We start from the raw sequence: 13,627 nt of genomic DNA on the forward strand, positions 1-13,627 counted from the left end.
AGAATGCCGAGGACCTGTAGTAAGTTTATGGAAAGCATGTTGAGGACCTGTTGTGAGTCTATGGAAAACATGTTGAGGACCTGTTGTGAGTCTATGGAAAGCATGTTAAGGACCTGTTGTAAGTTTATGGAAAGTATGTTGAGGACCTGTTGTGAGTATGTAAAACATGTTGAGGACCTGATGTAAGTTTATGGAAAGCATGTTGAGGACCTGTAGTAAATCTATGGAAAGCATGTTGAGGACCTATTGGAAATCTATGAAAAGCTTGTTGAGGACCTGTTGTAAGTCTACGGGAAAGCATGTTGAGGACCTGTGTAAATAAGTTTAGGGGAAGCATGTTGCAGACCTGTTGTAAAGAAACTTTGAGAATCCTCATGGTCCAGTGTAACTTTTGTAGGGAGCTATAATTTGTACATGTAATGATTATACATCTGAACAAACAATTCAGTAAATAATAACAGCACCTTTTTATTAAAAACAAACTTTTCTTCTGCTAGAAAATTTAACATTCAGCATGATCTAAAATTTGTAACACTGACTTAGATGTATCATGTGGATGGTCAAATAAGTGTATTGATGCCAAAATAATTAATATGCTACGGTTCTATCATAGTTGTCTTGAACAATATCTAAAGATAATCCTTTAATAATCATGAATGTAATATATGCTTCAAAATACTTCCAGAAAAAATGTGGGTTTGAATCTTGCCATCGGATCCTCTTGGGTCAGCTATCATGGCATGTCCTTGGGCACTTTACTCCAACTGCCTTTGCATTAAATAACCTACCTGTGTTGATGTGCCGTAAAACAAAAAAAAAAACAAACTATCCAGTTCATTCAGACCTTTTCTACTTCACTGTGCTTCATTGTAAACATAAGTTAATTTCCAATTGATTTCAAGACTATGTTTATATGGAATAAAAATGTCAGTTTGTCTTTCAGGACAATAAATTCTCACTTTATATTTATTTATAATTTAGGTTGACAGAACCAGAGATAGTTACCACAGTATATTAGCTCATTAAATGAACTAATGTTGACTAATGGCTCAATATCCTGAATGACACCAAAGACTAACTCGGTGTTAAATATACAATGACACAAAATGTTGACTACTCCATCATTTAAAAGGATTTGACACTGTTAAAACCTGTAGTTTCATATATATTCTATTGAATAGTGACATTTGTGTGTTACCAATCTTTGCATATTTCAGAGTCTATGCTGTTTGTTCTAGAGATTACTCTTAAACTGCAGAAACCCCGATCTGCTGGTACATCATGTGACAACAGATCTGGGTCTGAGCAGTTTTCAGTTGGACTAAACATTCTGCAGCAAATCATTCTTTCAGATTGTGTTTTCAAGTGTACTTCATTCTGCTTCCACTTGTTATGTTTTCACATGTCAAAATCAGGGACAGACCTTTATTTTCAGGGACAAATTAAATAAGACATTAAATTTATAGTTATTATCACAGTAAAATTGCCCAGTTGTCAGTTTTCTCAATTTCTCTCCAAATCATTACATCAGACCCCCAGTGCCAAACAGTTCTCCCATAGAATAGTATGCCTTCAAAGACAGGAACATCAGAATGCGTTTCCAGACTCAAGATCAGCTGCTCTTATAAATATAGGCAAAGGTTTACTGCTGCCTCCATCACTGCTGCCATCTGTTGTTACAGAGAAAGGCCTAACTTTCATCCTCTCTGCCAAGTTGAGCAATGTCTTAGCAGCATTTGTTTTGTTCAGAATTGGATGTCCTTTTGCTTCTTGAGTATTGAAACTGCTGCATAACTTCTGAGCCTTTAATGTTTTAAATTCTTTTGTAAACCAATTCAATGACAACAGCAAGTTCAGGTCTGTTAGCAACTCAACTAATGTCTCTTCATCCCAAATCATTGTTGTTTTTAACATTCCCTGCCTCAAGAAAATCCAGCAAGTTTTGAATGTTCGTTGTTTTTTTTTTACCATAATGTAGTATTTTTCACGTGTTTTCCTGAGATTACATGATGTCAACAACCATCGTTGCCGTTAGATTTTATTGAGAACTCCACTCACCAAATTTCACAACAGTTAATACCCTTCACATCTAAATTATTGATATCACCACTTGTGATTTTACTCATTCCTGAATGTCTGTGCTCTTTTTACAACAGTTTTTTTTGGTTATACCATTACTATCTTTTGATCTCTTATCAGACAATTCCTCATCTGAATCACCTAAGTTTCATTTGGATACCATTTATAGGTACTCAAAACTTTTCTAATGTGACCAAATACACTATGCAATATAGAACAGAAGCAATCAGTTTTGAGGAAATCCAAATGTTGTTTAGGATAAGTCTGGTTCCCTGACCTTCCACTGCAGTTCCCTTCGTAGTGGCATGCAATGCATGGTAGCATACAAAACAGGGAAGCAGACCATTATATCAACAGTTGCATAAATTCAGTACCCTTTATTCAGCTTCTTTCCAAGGAATGTTTGAACATAATTACTTTTAATATTAGCTTTATTTAAGATTATGATTTAATATCTAAACATAAAGAATAATTAAATTAGACCTGAAGTTCAAGCAAAAGTAACCTAGCAGAATATAACAGCTGCCTTATTTGGGTTCCTTCACTCTGTACACGTTTTAGGAATACCCACAATCCATTACACTGTAGTATTCCAGTTTGATGAACTGATAATCAGTGTGTTCAGGCAGTAATCCAGAAATCGGAGGTCATTGAAATGAAATGGGATTACTTGCATGTGCATTGTCTTTCATTTGTTTTAATGCAGGTCTTGTTTAGTTTTAAATTTTCCATGCTGACTTTTCTGTGACATGCAAATGAAATCTGTATTTCTGGAATACAGTGATCATTAAAATGATTTTCTGGAACAAATACAAAGGGACCGGGATGGCAGGCATGTCTGCTATTAAACTTGTTTGCTTTAGCAATAAAATCTAACTTTGCAGTTGTCTCCCATTTATCACCAAGAACCATAGAATTAGAAGTGAGATTGTCAATGTCTTTCTTGTCTCTTCCTGTTATTTCTTAAATAATGCAACCCCTTTCTCCTTATGTTGCACCATTCCTTTTTCCTCCTGCTCTATCACGTACCTCATATATCAAGACTTCCGTCCTGGCAGAATTTATTATTTCCTGAGTAGCGGACACTTTGAAATGCTCCTACTGACACAATGTACTTGTTAAAAAGCAACAAGAGTATCATAGCTGAATGTTGTCCTTTTTCAAGTGATCATAACTAAGATCACATTCTAGCCATGAGGTGTGCTGACTGACTTCCTTTTCCTGTTTCCAGTAAGTTCTTCATTTATTGTTTGATAAACAAAACAATCTGTTAGTAACTGTCACAATAAAGCTGATATTGCCAAAAAAAAGTAATAACTTGTAGAAGAATTTTCCTACTTTTTTCAAAAGTAAGCCCTTTTTCCAGCCAAACTAAGGTTAAATAAAAAATAAGCATGTTTCCAATTTGTACGGACTGGTACCCATGTGTTTTACATTCAGTATTTGATATGCATCTCATTTTGTTCTATCCACTTTGCTTCTCATTCTGTTTCCACATTAGTCTCCAGGTAAATCTGAGTCTGATGTGACAGGTGATTTCTCCGCACTTGCATTTTTTTAGAATGCTTCTCCTTTTTTTGTTCCGACTCTTCTGGTGACTCTGGTGGAACAAGTCCATCTGTTACTTTGTAAAACACCATTGTTGAGTCTGTATCACAAACTGCCAGAATCAAGCTGAAATGTAAATGTTTTTACAGAATTATAGCCAAGGATTTTCAAGAAGGCAGATTCACTGAATGAACTGAATTGAATAGCATTCTATACCACAATCCATAAAATAATACATGCCACAACATAGTACAGCTTAATGAATTCCCTTAAATTAGTTTTTAGATTACAACTTATACAACAATTAACATACACATAGCAAATTCATCTGCTATAAGGTACTACACATATAATTTGGGGTGATGGTGGCAGAAGTGATTTTCTTTTGAGCTATTTTATTTTCTGTATTGCAAGATAATAGTTTTTTTTTCTCCAATAATAATACCGATTATGACATGGCTAATACCAGTTATGACATGGCATTATCTTGCTATAAATCGGAGCAAGATATCTCTACCAGCTATTGACAAACAGAATTTAGTATCAGGTCCCTGTATCAGAACATCAAATTGTTTTTTCCTAATATAATTGCAGTACATAGTGATATGTATCACAGTATATTAAGAAATACAGTTGTACAAACTTTTCTGTGGTACCCATCTCTACTGGTAACTATTTTTATCAATGTGACAGCATGATCAAGCAAATGAAAGCAATTACTAAAAGAAATGTTAAAAATAAGAATGTAATTTGATATATTTTCCAGCAATAAACATCTGATTATTAAGCTGTCCCTCTTGTTACCTACTGCATGATGCCACATTAGTATGTTAAGTAACAAATTAAACTTCTCATCCTGTACATATGTGCATACAGTAAGTGTTGTTTTGTTTAATCATGATAATAAGTTGGGGTGGGTGATACACCTGCTGCATATCAACAAAATAATAATACACAGCCCACAATACATTATCGATACTCACTTTATCTTTTCATCGTTAGAGTGTCTGTCAGTGATAGGGTGGTGTATTTGTTATGTGTTTACATTCTTCTTGTATTTCCAGTATTCAGATTACACAGACATCGACTCATACATCATTTTCATCTGTGAATACTTCCAAATATTTAGTCCTAATTTTATGGGGTCCCAGGTGGCCATGCGGTCTGTCTAAGGCAATTATCTTTACTGATCACTGCCCTCTCACCTCCGTCCACATGGGTCTGAGTCTCTGGATTGGCCAATGTGGGTATATGAGATGAGAAAGAATAAAAGTAGCTTCATGTGGATCAGTGCTTCTTCCCATAGTATTTCCAGATTCTTCATCCGCCAGACAAACCAAATGCATGTATAGCCTATCATGTACTGAAAAACAGCATTCAACCCACAACAACGACCAATTTTATATGTTCACTTGAAATTGGAAGTATTATCTTCAAAACAGAAGAAATAGTAAAATTGTCATTTCTGGCAGTGAAAAAAGGAATTATTGACAAAACCCAATCTACTTCTACAAACTAACACAGTGGATATAAATTGTAACTCATCTACTTTGGAATATACCCACCTTAATGATTCTGTGCTAATTTTTCTTTTTATCCTGTTAGTCATAATAAATGGAGACATTCCAAACTTGTTCCAATGTAAATTTAAATTCTCTATAGATCACTTAAAAGCCACTTTTACACCAAGTTTCTATGTTGCTCTATATACGAATGCTTCAAGTTTTGATGCCAATACACCCAGTGTGTCATGCTCTGAACAATCTACAGTTCTGATTGGTGGTTATTGTTTTGCTCTAATGAAACTGAACAAACAATAACCGCCAATCAGAACTGAATGCAAAATATATCACTAAATGACACAACAGAAGTGTAGCCTTCAGGTTCGATCCAAGCAGACAAAATACAAAACATTCAAACTTCGCACAAAAGTGGTTATTAAATGATCAGCAAATCAAGACGGCATCCATCAAAAGTGGCCATTCACTAAATATGCTTGTGTGGTGATTGCATGTAAACGAGCTGTTATATTCAACTTTATCCAATGCTTATTTTTGCTTGCTATTATATATACATCATATTTCATATAATTCAATATATTTATCCCATTAAGCCTGTAAAAGTTAAAATCTTATTAGAAACCAACATCACTGATAATGCCTGCTGTCTCTACTACATTGGACATTCTTCCATTTTTTGCTGTTAATCTCAGAGAATACTTGCCTGATCACATTAACATTATAAAAGAAGCTCTGCCACCTGTCAAATCCTGCAGTTGTGATGAGATGAGAATTGTTGTCATTCTCATTAATATCATATACAGTCATTGGGAAGAAACTCTTACCAATTACCTCCCATAACCTCAATGATATTAGGAAAGAAGCTCTGCCACCTGTCAAATCCTGCAATCGTAATGGGATGACAATTTTTGCAATTCTCATCAATATAAACATATAGTCACAGGAAAGAAACTTACCTATTACCTCCCCTGATATGATGTTTTCTCAGTTACAGCTTGACTCCCAAAAGCCTGATAACATGTGTCATGTGTTCTAAAGGGAGACAAACATTCTTGCGGTCAGAATAAAACTTCCATGCCCAAAATGCTTGGAAGGACTAATATAAAACTTTTCCAAATTTGCTAGAAACACAGAATGGACAGAAAGTCATTTCTGGCTGTCACCAAAGAAAAACTTATCCTATTTGTTTGGCAGATGTTGCAATAAGCCAGTTTCTATTGATGAGGTCAGATGGAAAACATTGGCAGTAGAGGACACTGGTGTGCACCATGGGTTGAAAAAGAGACCCAGTGGGAGAGGGTGAAATTGGTATATAGCTTCTTGGAATCTGAACCAATGGAACTTGAAACTTGTGCACAGACACATGAGCGTATTGACTGGTTAAGTCTTAACTGACTTCCGATTTGACCCTTTTATATAAAGTATAACTGACTTTGTCATCTCCATTCTGAACCATCAAAGTAAATATGATCCTGTTGAGCACTGTGAAGTCTATCACTTGCCTCACATTTTCACTGATCTTGGGCACTACAAGTAGCCTGGAGTAAAACCAAACCCACATCCTGCTTGTCTAGCAACAGCCAGATCTCCTTCCAAAAATAAACTTCTCTCAGTTGGACAGTGCATCTATCATAGATGGGAAAGTCAAAATGGGAAGGGAATTTGACAAGCAAAATCCAAAGCCCCTACACAAAAAATGGATTGCCAATTAATTTTCTGGCATGTGCTGGGACAATGAATATGTCTGAAGATCACCAACAGGCTGTATAGAGATATTCTGGGAAGAAATTCAACAATAACTGTTAGGAGGCTAGGGTAAGAGAAACCTTGTTTTCTATCCCCTTTGTGAAAAACTGCCTCAAGACGCAAGGCCCCTGCTGTTGCTGCCCAAGATGGGCCGATGTTAGAATTTGTTGAGTTTGTGCTATTTCTGGCCTCTTTATCCTTCTGCTAAAGATGGTATCTCATTGGCTGTTGAGATTGATTTGGCCTGAAAACTGGTGCGGGCAGCAAGTAAGTTGGAGAGGCAGATCTTGTGAAGCCTGTAAAAGGGTACAGACTGGAGTAATGGCATCATCAAACTTTCATGTAGGTAAGAGTAAACTGGCATCTTATCTGAGAAGATCCACATTTGCTGAAGATTTTAGTATATTAGTCAATGAATGGTGTGATTTTCTTGTTAACAACCTTGGCAAGCCTAGCCATGGAATCCCATGGACTGTCACTACCTGATTTTTAGCCAGTTGAAAAATCACTCATGGTGAAAGGTTTAGTATAACAATGTAATGAGCATATTTTGCATTACTGTTGAGGTGGCATTCAGGATCTTCTTATCTACATTATAAAACAGCATTTTGGTCATATTCACTGCCAGATATTTTGTTTAACCTTACTGTTTTCTTCTTAGACCCTTGTGACCTTGACCTTTGACCATCCCCCCCCCCCCCCCGTATCTTTCTCGAATGCAAATATTTACTATGTCTGGTCAAGTATTCTGGCACAATAGTCTGGTTACTGCATGGACAGAATTGTCATTTTTTAAGCTACGGTGATATTGAGTTTTGAATTTTTACATCAGTAAACAATAGGTTTCTTCCCTGCCTCAAATGCAAGTTACTTACAAAGTTTACTAATGGTAGAAGTTATTGAACTCTGGTCATTGCAATAAAATAAAATGTTATATATACTTGACCACTCCACCTGAAAACTGCACAGACCCAGATCTGGTGTCGCATAATGCACCAGCAGATCTGGGTCTTTGCTGTTTGTTAAGAGTAATCAGTAGAAGAACCAACATAGACCCTGATCTGCAGGTGAATTATCCTAAAGGCAGATCAGGATCTTTGTTGATTAAAGTTTGAGTCAACTTACAAGAGAGCAAATAAGGTGAGGAACTGATGGATGGACATGCAGATAGATAAACATGCTAATGCGATACACCCCATTTATAGCAGAGATATAAAATTGTATGGAGATCTATCGCTAAATGAATCTTCAGATGATGACTGTTATATGTACACCTCTCCCTCGATAACTCGCGTAGAACTGGGTCTACAAACAGTTATCGAGGGAGTGGCGTACCAAGATTCATCAGAATCCATCCTAAAACTGCAAGACAAGTTGCATCACAAGATTCTGTCATATACTTCAATAAACTGCAAGAAAAATGGTCAATAACTCTGTAAAATTACAGGAACAAAGTTATTTATCACTGTGTAACTTTAGATACTGACCATAATGTGTACCAAGCTGTATGATGATCCACTGAAGCTGATCAAATAGTGCATTCACAAAATTATGTGATGATTAGACCAGCTACTTATCAATAAAAACAAAACTTACCAAATATAATTTTATAAGTTTAAATACTTTCTGACTTTATAATCATGCTAATTAACTTGGACTGGAAATTCTAAATCCAAACAGTTTAAGAATCATAAAGATGCCTTTTAATGATAAAGAAAACCAACCATGACATCAAACAATTCATAGCTTCATGCCAATATAACATTTTTTTCCTATATCAAAATAGCTTTCACATAATCAAGCTAACAAGCTATGCTGGGGCTGACAAACAGTAGCGTGGGCATATATGAAACTTGAAATGTATCCATTGTATAGTTCCACTAATTTATCAAAGTTTTATTAATTCTAATGTTTTAGTGACCACAGTTTGCATGGAATACTATAATAATGTCACCATTCATTATACTCACCCCTTTGTTGGAGAGTCATCCACCTTGATGATGTGAAGGTACTGTTGAATATCAGCTGGACTCCAGCTGGCAGTGCTAGAGATTGGAAGAATTATCTCCCTTGGACTGCTCTGACTTGATTGACCAGAGAGGAAGAAAATGTTCAACTCTTGGCAGCAGTGGGTTCTAACATTCCACCATCCTCTTACTGCAAGCAGCAAATATTAAGACCATTATCTCAATGTTACTAAGTAGAAATATGTAGTTTAGCAAAACAATAAAAGATACAATTTAGCAATGCAATAATAACCTTGGAAAGGCTTGTGATTCAGTGACTATAAATAAAAACTACAATTTAGCATCAGTAACTGTTGTACCATATAATTAAGTCAATCTGGCATGCTGCCAGTTTTATCTGTCTGTAGCTTTTAATACACTTTACATTTCAATCTCATTTTGCACTTTCTCTGATATTTACAGAATGAATATTTATGATATTTTCATCCATGATTCTTCATTACAAAATTTTTCAATTACTTATATTAAAAACTGACTATTTCATGGGTACAAATTTCCATGTTTTTGCAAACAAAAATTATATTTTCAACAGCACTGAATTGGAGGAGTCCTATTATTTCCATGGAAGCATCATTGGTTTGTCATAACTACAAAATCAACAAACAATGAAAGTATAACAAATGAAGGATTTTATGAAATGACATTGTATATTAAACTTAGACGATATAAACAATTAGGAATAATACAGTATTGTTTACAGAAATGTCTCATTCACATGATACAGATTAAATAATAATAATAGTAATAATAATAATAATATCTATTTAAACTGACCCTTTTGTGTGGCAAGATTACCTGTTATCAGCTATTCTTGCAACAGACAGATGTAACAAAAGAGACTGAAACAAAATACTGTGCTCATGGGTACTTGAACTCATGACCAAATGGCTATGCGGTAATACTCTACCAACTGAGCAATACCGTTTCTCAAATATACATAACTCATAATTTACATCAAGTAATGAACTATACATATCTGTGACTATTCTCCCAATTTCTCTATGAATAATAATGTTTAAAACTGAACACAAACAGTTCTCATCAATACAGTTAAAACATATACTCACACAAAAGTCAATTCCACTTGGAAACAATTTAGACTCTGATCTGCTGTTGCATAATTAACTGGCAAATCTGGGTCTCATGTAATCATGGCAGATTGGGGTCTGTGCAATTTCCAGGTTGATTTGACATACTTATATTGTATAATAATTCTCCATTGATAAGTGAGAAGCTGCATTGGAAATGTAAGAAAATGGAGGAAGAGGCTTACCATTGGACAGAGTTTCAACTCTTAGTTGAGGATAGGCTCTTCATCAAGCAAGTGCCTATCATGTAAAATATCTGGTAGTTTGTGACTTGGCAGTTAACAGTTAACAAAAATCTGATAGCCTGATACCCGCAGCCCCTCTTAATCTAGACTGGGCTCATCTTGTAAATGAGTTGCCCAATGGGCCAATAAAAAAAATGAACCATTTCTAATTAGCCTAAAAGAATCTTTGAACCCACAAACAAAAAAATTTATTTTTATTTTGAAGGCTTTATATTAATACTCAGCTCCTGCTGGACCTAACCAGCTCTCAATTATATCAAATGCTATGAAATTTGTGTCTACAAAGTAAAGCACATTACCAATGAATAGGAATCGTTCTATCTCTGTTCTTCATATTTAACTTATTGCATTTAAAGAAAAAGATCAATGCCTCTCCAACTTCTCAACTTTGATAGAAAAACATGGAGATTTTTGCAGTGTTCAGAAAACAAGATTACTGCAAGACCCACAACTATCTATCCCTACCTTGATGAAATAGAGACTGTAAATTGACCTGATTGTACACAGGCTGAAATTGCATGAGCTGCATTGTATGCACACAATTATTCCAAGTATGCTGAAATTGTGAAATTGTTCAAAACCTCATTGGCTGTGAGACCCTCTTGAGAAGAATGTGAAAAAGTATTCAGTGACCAATATCACAAGTATATGGGACTTGCATTTTCTAAATGGGATGGGAGTGTCAAAATAATAGTAAATGATATGGCATTCCAAGGCAAATGAATTTTAAGTCAGGGCAAGCAATCACTGGGCCTCTGTCTAAAAATTGGAACAAAGGGACATCCTGGCATGTACAATGATAGAGACATTTTTCAAAATATAGAATGCTACTCCTTATTTCCTGTCATCACTGATGCATTAATTTATCAGCTGAAAACCCCATACAGTTTGGTCAATTTATATCATGCTTATTCAAAGCATTATCATGCAAATCAAAAACGTTTTCTCCAGTGGAATCTACTGTCAATTCTGATAATGAAAGAAGAACACTCTGACTTTGCCCTCTTAAACAGACGGAGTACAACTTTTTGTCATCATAATCACTATTCCCATCTGTGGCAATACTAAACGGCCCAAATTTCATTGCTTCTGCAATTGTAAGTGAAGTATCTTCAGCTGAACAATGAACAATATTAGATGATTTTTCTCTTGCACATACATACTTTTGCGATTTTGGAATCAGGAAACAACCATTTGAACAGAGCTAATTCAAGGTTTCTTTAGTTTTCAAGTGCTGTTCCACATCAAATTTACCATCACCAATATTAAAATCCTTTCCATATAGCCTGCAATAGGAATGAAGCTGCCCTATAATGGAACACTTTATCATGTAATTCATTTATTTTTCTATAAATTGATTTTTCGTCCTTTTATAAACCATCTGTGAAATTATTTGGAAAAACATTTTTATTCTAGCACACACATCAACTAGAATAAATCTGACTTGACTTTTAGCACCAAACACCTTCAGACTGGTTCTGTACCAAATATGAATGAGAACAAAGAATCTCGATCAAGGATTAAAAATTAGAAAAGCAGTCTGTTCTCTTCTAACAAAGCCAGTTGCTATAAATAGATTCAAATATTCAAGTCTACTAGCTTGACCCCTGATATCTATCAATCTAACATTAATTATTCAAGTTTGCTGCCTGACAATTGATTTTTCATCCCATTATAAGTCAATGCAGCAAAAAAAAACCTGGCTATTTTCAAAACATATGAATTTTTTAACACTACGACGTTGAATCTGTTGAGATGCAATATACTTCATACTATATTTACATACCCTCAAACAAGCTGAGATGCAATATACTTCATACTATATTTACATACCCCAACAAGTTGAGATGCAATAGACTTCATACTATATTTACATACCCTCAAACAAGTTGAGATGCAATAGAATTCATACTATATTTACATACCCCAACAAGTTGAGATGCAATAGACTTCATACTATATTTACATACCCTCACACAAGCTGAGATGCAGTACACTTCATACTATATTTACATACCCTCACACAAGCTGAGATGCAATAGATTTCATACTATATTTACATACCCTCACACAAGCTGAGATGCAGCAGACTTCATACTATATTTACATACCCTTACACAAGTTGAGATGCAATAGACTTCATACTATATTTACATATCCTCACACAAGTTGAGATGCAGTAGCAGCAGAGGGGGCGAATCCGACATTTTGTCCAATCGTTATTTTGCTTAATTAGTACTTTCTGCACTCAACGGATCCGGTGTAGTCAGCGCTGGTAAAAAAAAAACGACGACGACTCTGGGGGATCGTCGCGTCGTCATTTGGTTTAATTAACACCTTCTGCGCGTCGATCCCCAGCGTCGTCAGCGTCCGTAAGCACATCGACGACCGCGTCGATGTCATCGCCCCCTCTGCTGCTAAGTGGTTATTTACAATGAAAGTCTTTATGATCTTACAAACAGAGTGATCACTAACTCCTCCTCTTGCAGATCAATTAGGTTATTTGACTGATCGGTAATTCTAAAATTAATTCTCGTTAAAAACCGATCATGGCATCGCATATAGACCGGATTAATCGGACTCTCAACGATTAAAAATCCCGGAGGGGCTGTTGGTGAAAACGAATAAAGGATATATCCCTGTTGAGCCTGATTTGATTGCTTGGTATCTACCTGGTAACTTCCTTCGATAGCATCACACACTAGATTAATCGCTATCACCGATGCAATATTTACGTTGTATGGAGCAATATGCCTACCACCATCTCCGTTATCGTGTCTGAGGATAGTTGATGGGGGGGTGTCCGCTGGTGGATTCTCAGGCCATCCTAGTATGGTTCTTATTGAACTGTTATAAATATCAACCATATACCCCGGTGTGCTTATTTCAATCGTCGACGATAACGTCGGTTCATGAACCGTAATAGCGATTTTTGATTCCTTTCCTGTGATCGATTTTATCCTGCGTTGAAATTCTTTATTGATTTGTTCTATTTGGTATGACCCAGTTGGTATTGTAACCTCCTCCCAGTCTGGGGTCCCATCGGGTTTATTTGTCCGTGCAAAAACCAGCGAGTTATTAGGTTGTTGTCCGTTAAATGCGTCCGCTCGGATATTAGGCCAACTGTGATATACTCGCAATTTTGCCAGTGCTATTTCCTTTACTGGAACCGGTGATGGAAAGTTTACACTGAATTCGGGTTTCGTTGACGTTATTGATATCATATTTGTTTGTACCGGAGTGGTGTTCTCCGCGATCCGCTGAAGTAATTGAAACCCTTCGGGGTTCAGCGACATTATTATTATTCGTTGTCTTTAGTGTCTAATTTCAACAACCAGGTGGTTTCGGCTTCCAGTTGAAAATCCTCGATTTTT

At 35.8% G+C, this 13,627-nt stretch overlaps 1 protein-coding gene across 6 annotated transcripts in view; it reads right to left on the minus strand.

Annotated features, from left to right (window-relative positions):
* Window positions 1–448: 448 nt before the first annotated feature.
* Window positions 449–13,627, minus strand: part of LOC149779276 (tRNA-splicing endonuclease subunit Sen15-like) — a 35,267-nt gene continuing 22,088 nt past the window's right edge. For all 6 annotated transcript variants that reach the window (XM_089939872.1, XM_089939870.1, XM_089939871.1 and 3 more), the window contains exons 4-5: window positions 8,864–9,050; window positions 449–3,753 (exon numbers count right to left, since the gene is read on the minus strand). In XM_089939872.1, coding sequence (XP_089795998.1) covers window positions 3,561–3,753; window positions 8,864–9,050 — 380 coding nt within the window. In that variant the 3' untranslated portion in view covers window positions 449–3,560. The remainder of the gene's footprint in view (window positions 3,754–8,863; window positions 9,051–13,627) is intronic.

The sequence above is a fragment of the Sinohyriopsis cumingii genome, chromosome 17, assembly GCF_028554795.1.
Source record: "Sinohyriopsis cumingii isolate HCF-2022 chromosome 17, ASM2855479v2, whole genome shotgun sequence".
In the NCBI taxonomy this organism is placed as follows: domain Eukaryota; kingdom Metazoa; phylum Mollusca; class Bivalvia; order Unionida; family Unionidae; genus Sinohyriopsis; species Sinohyriopsis cumingii.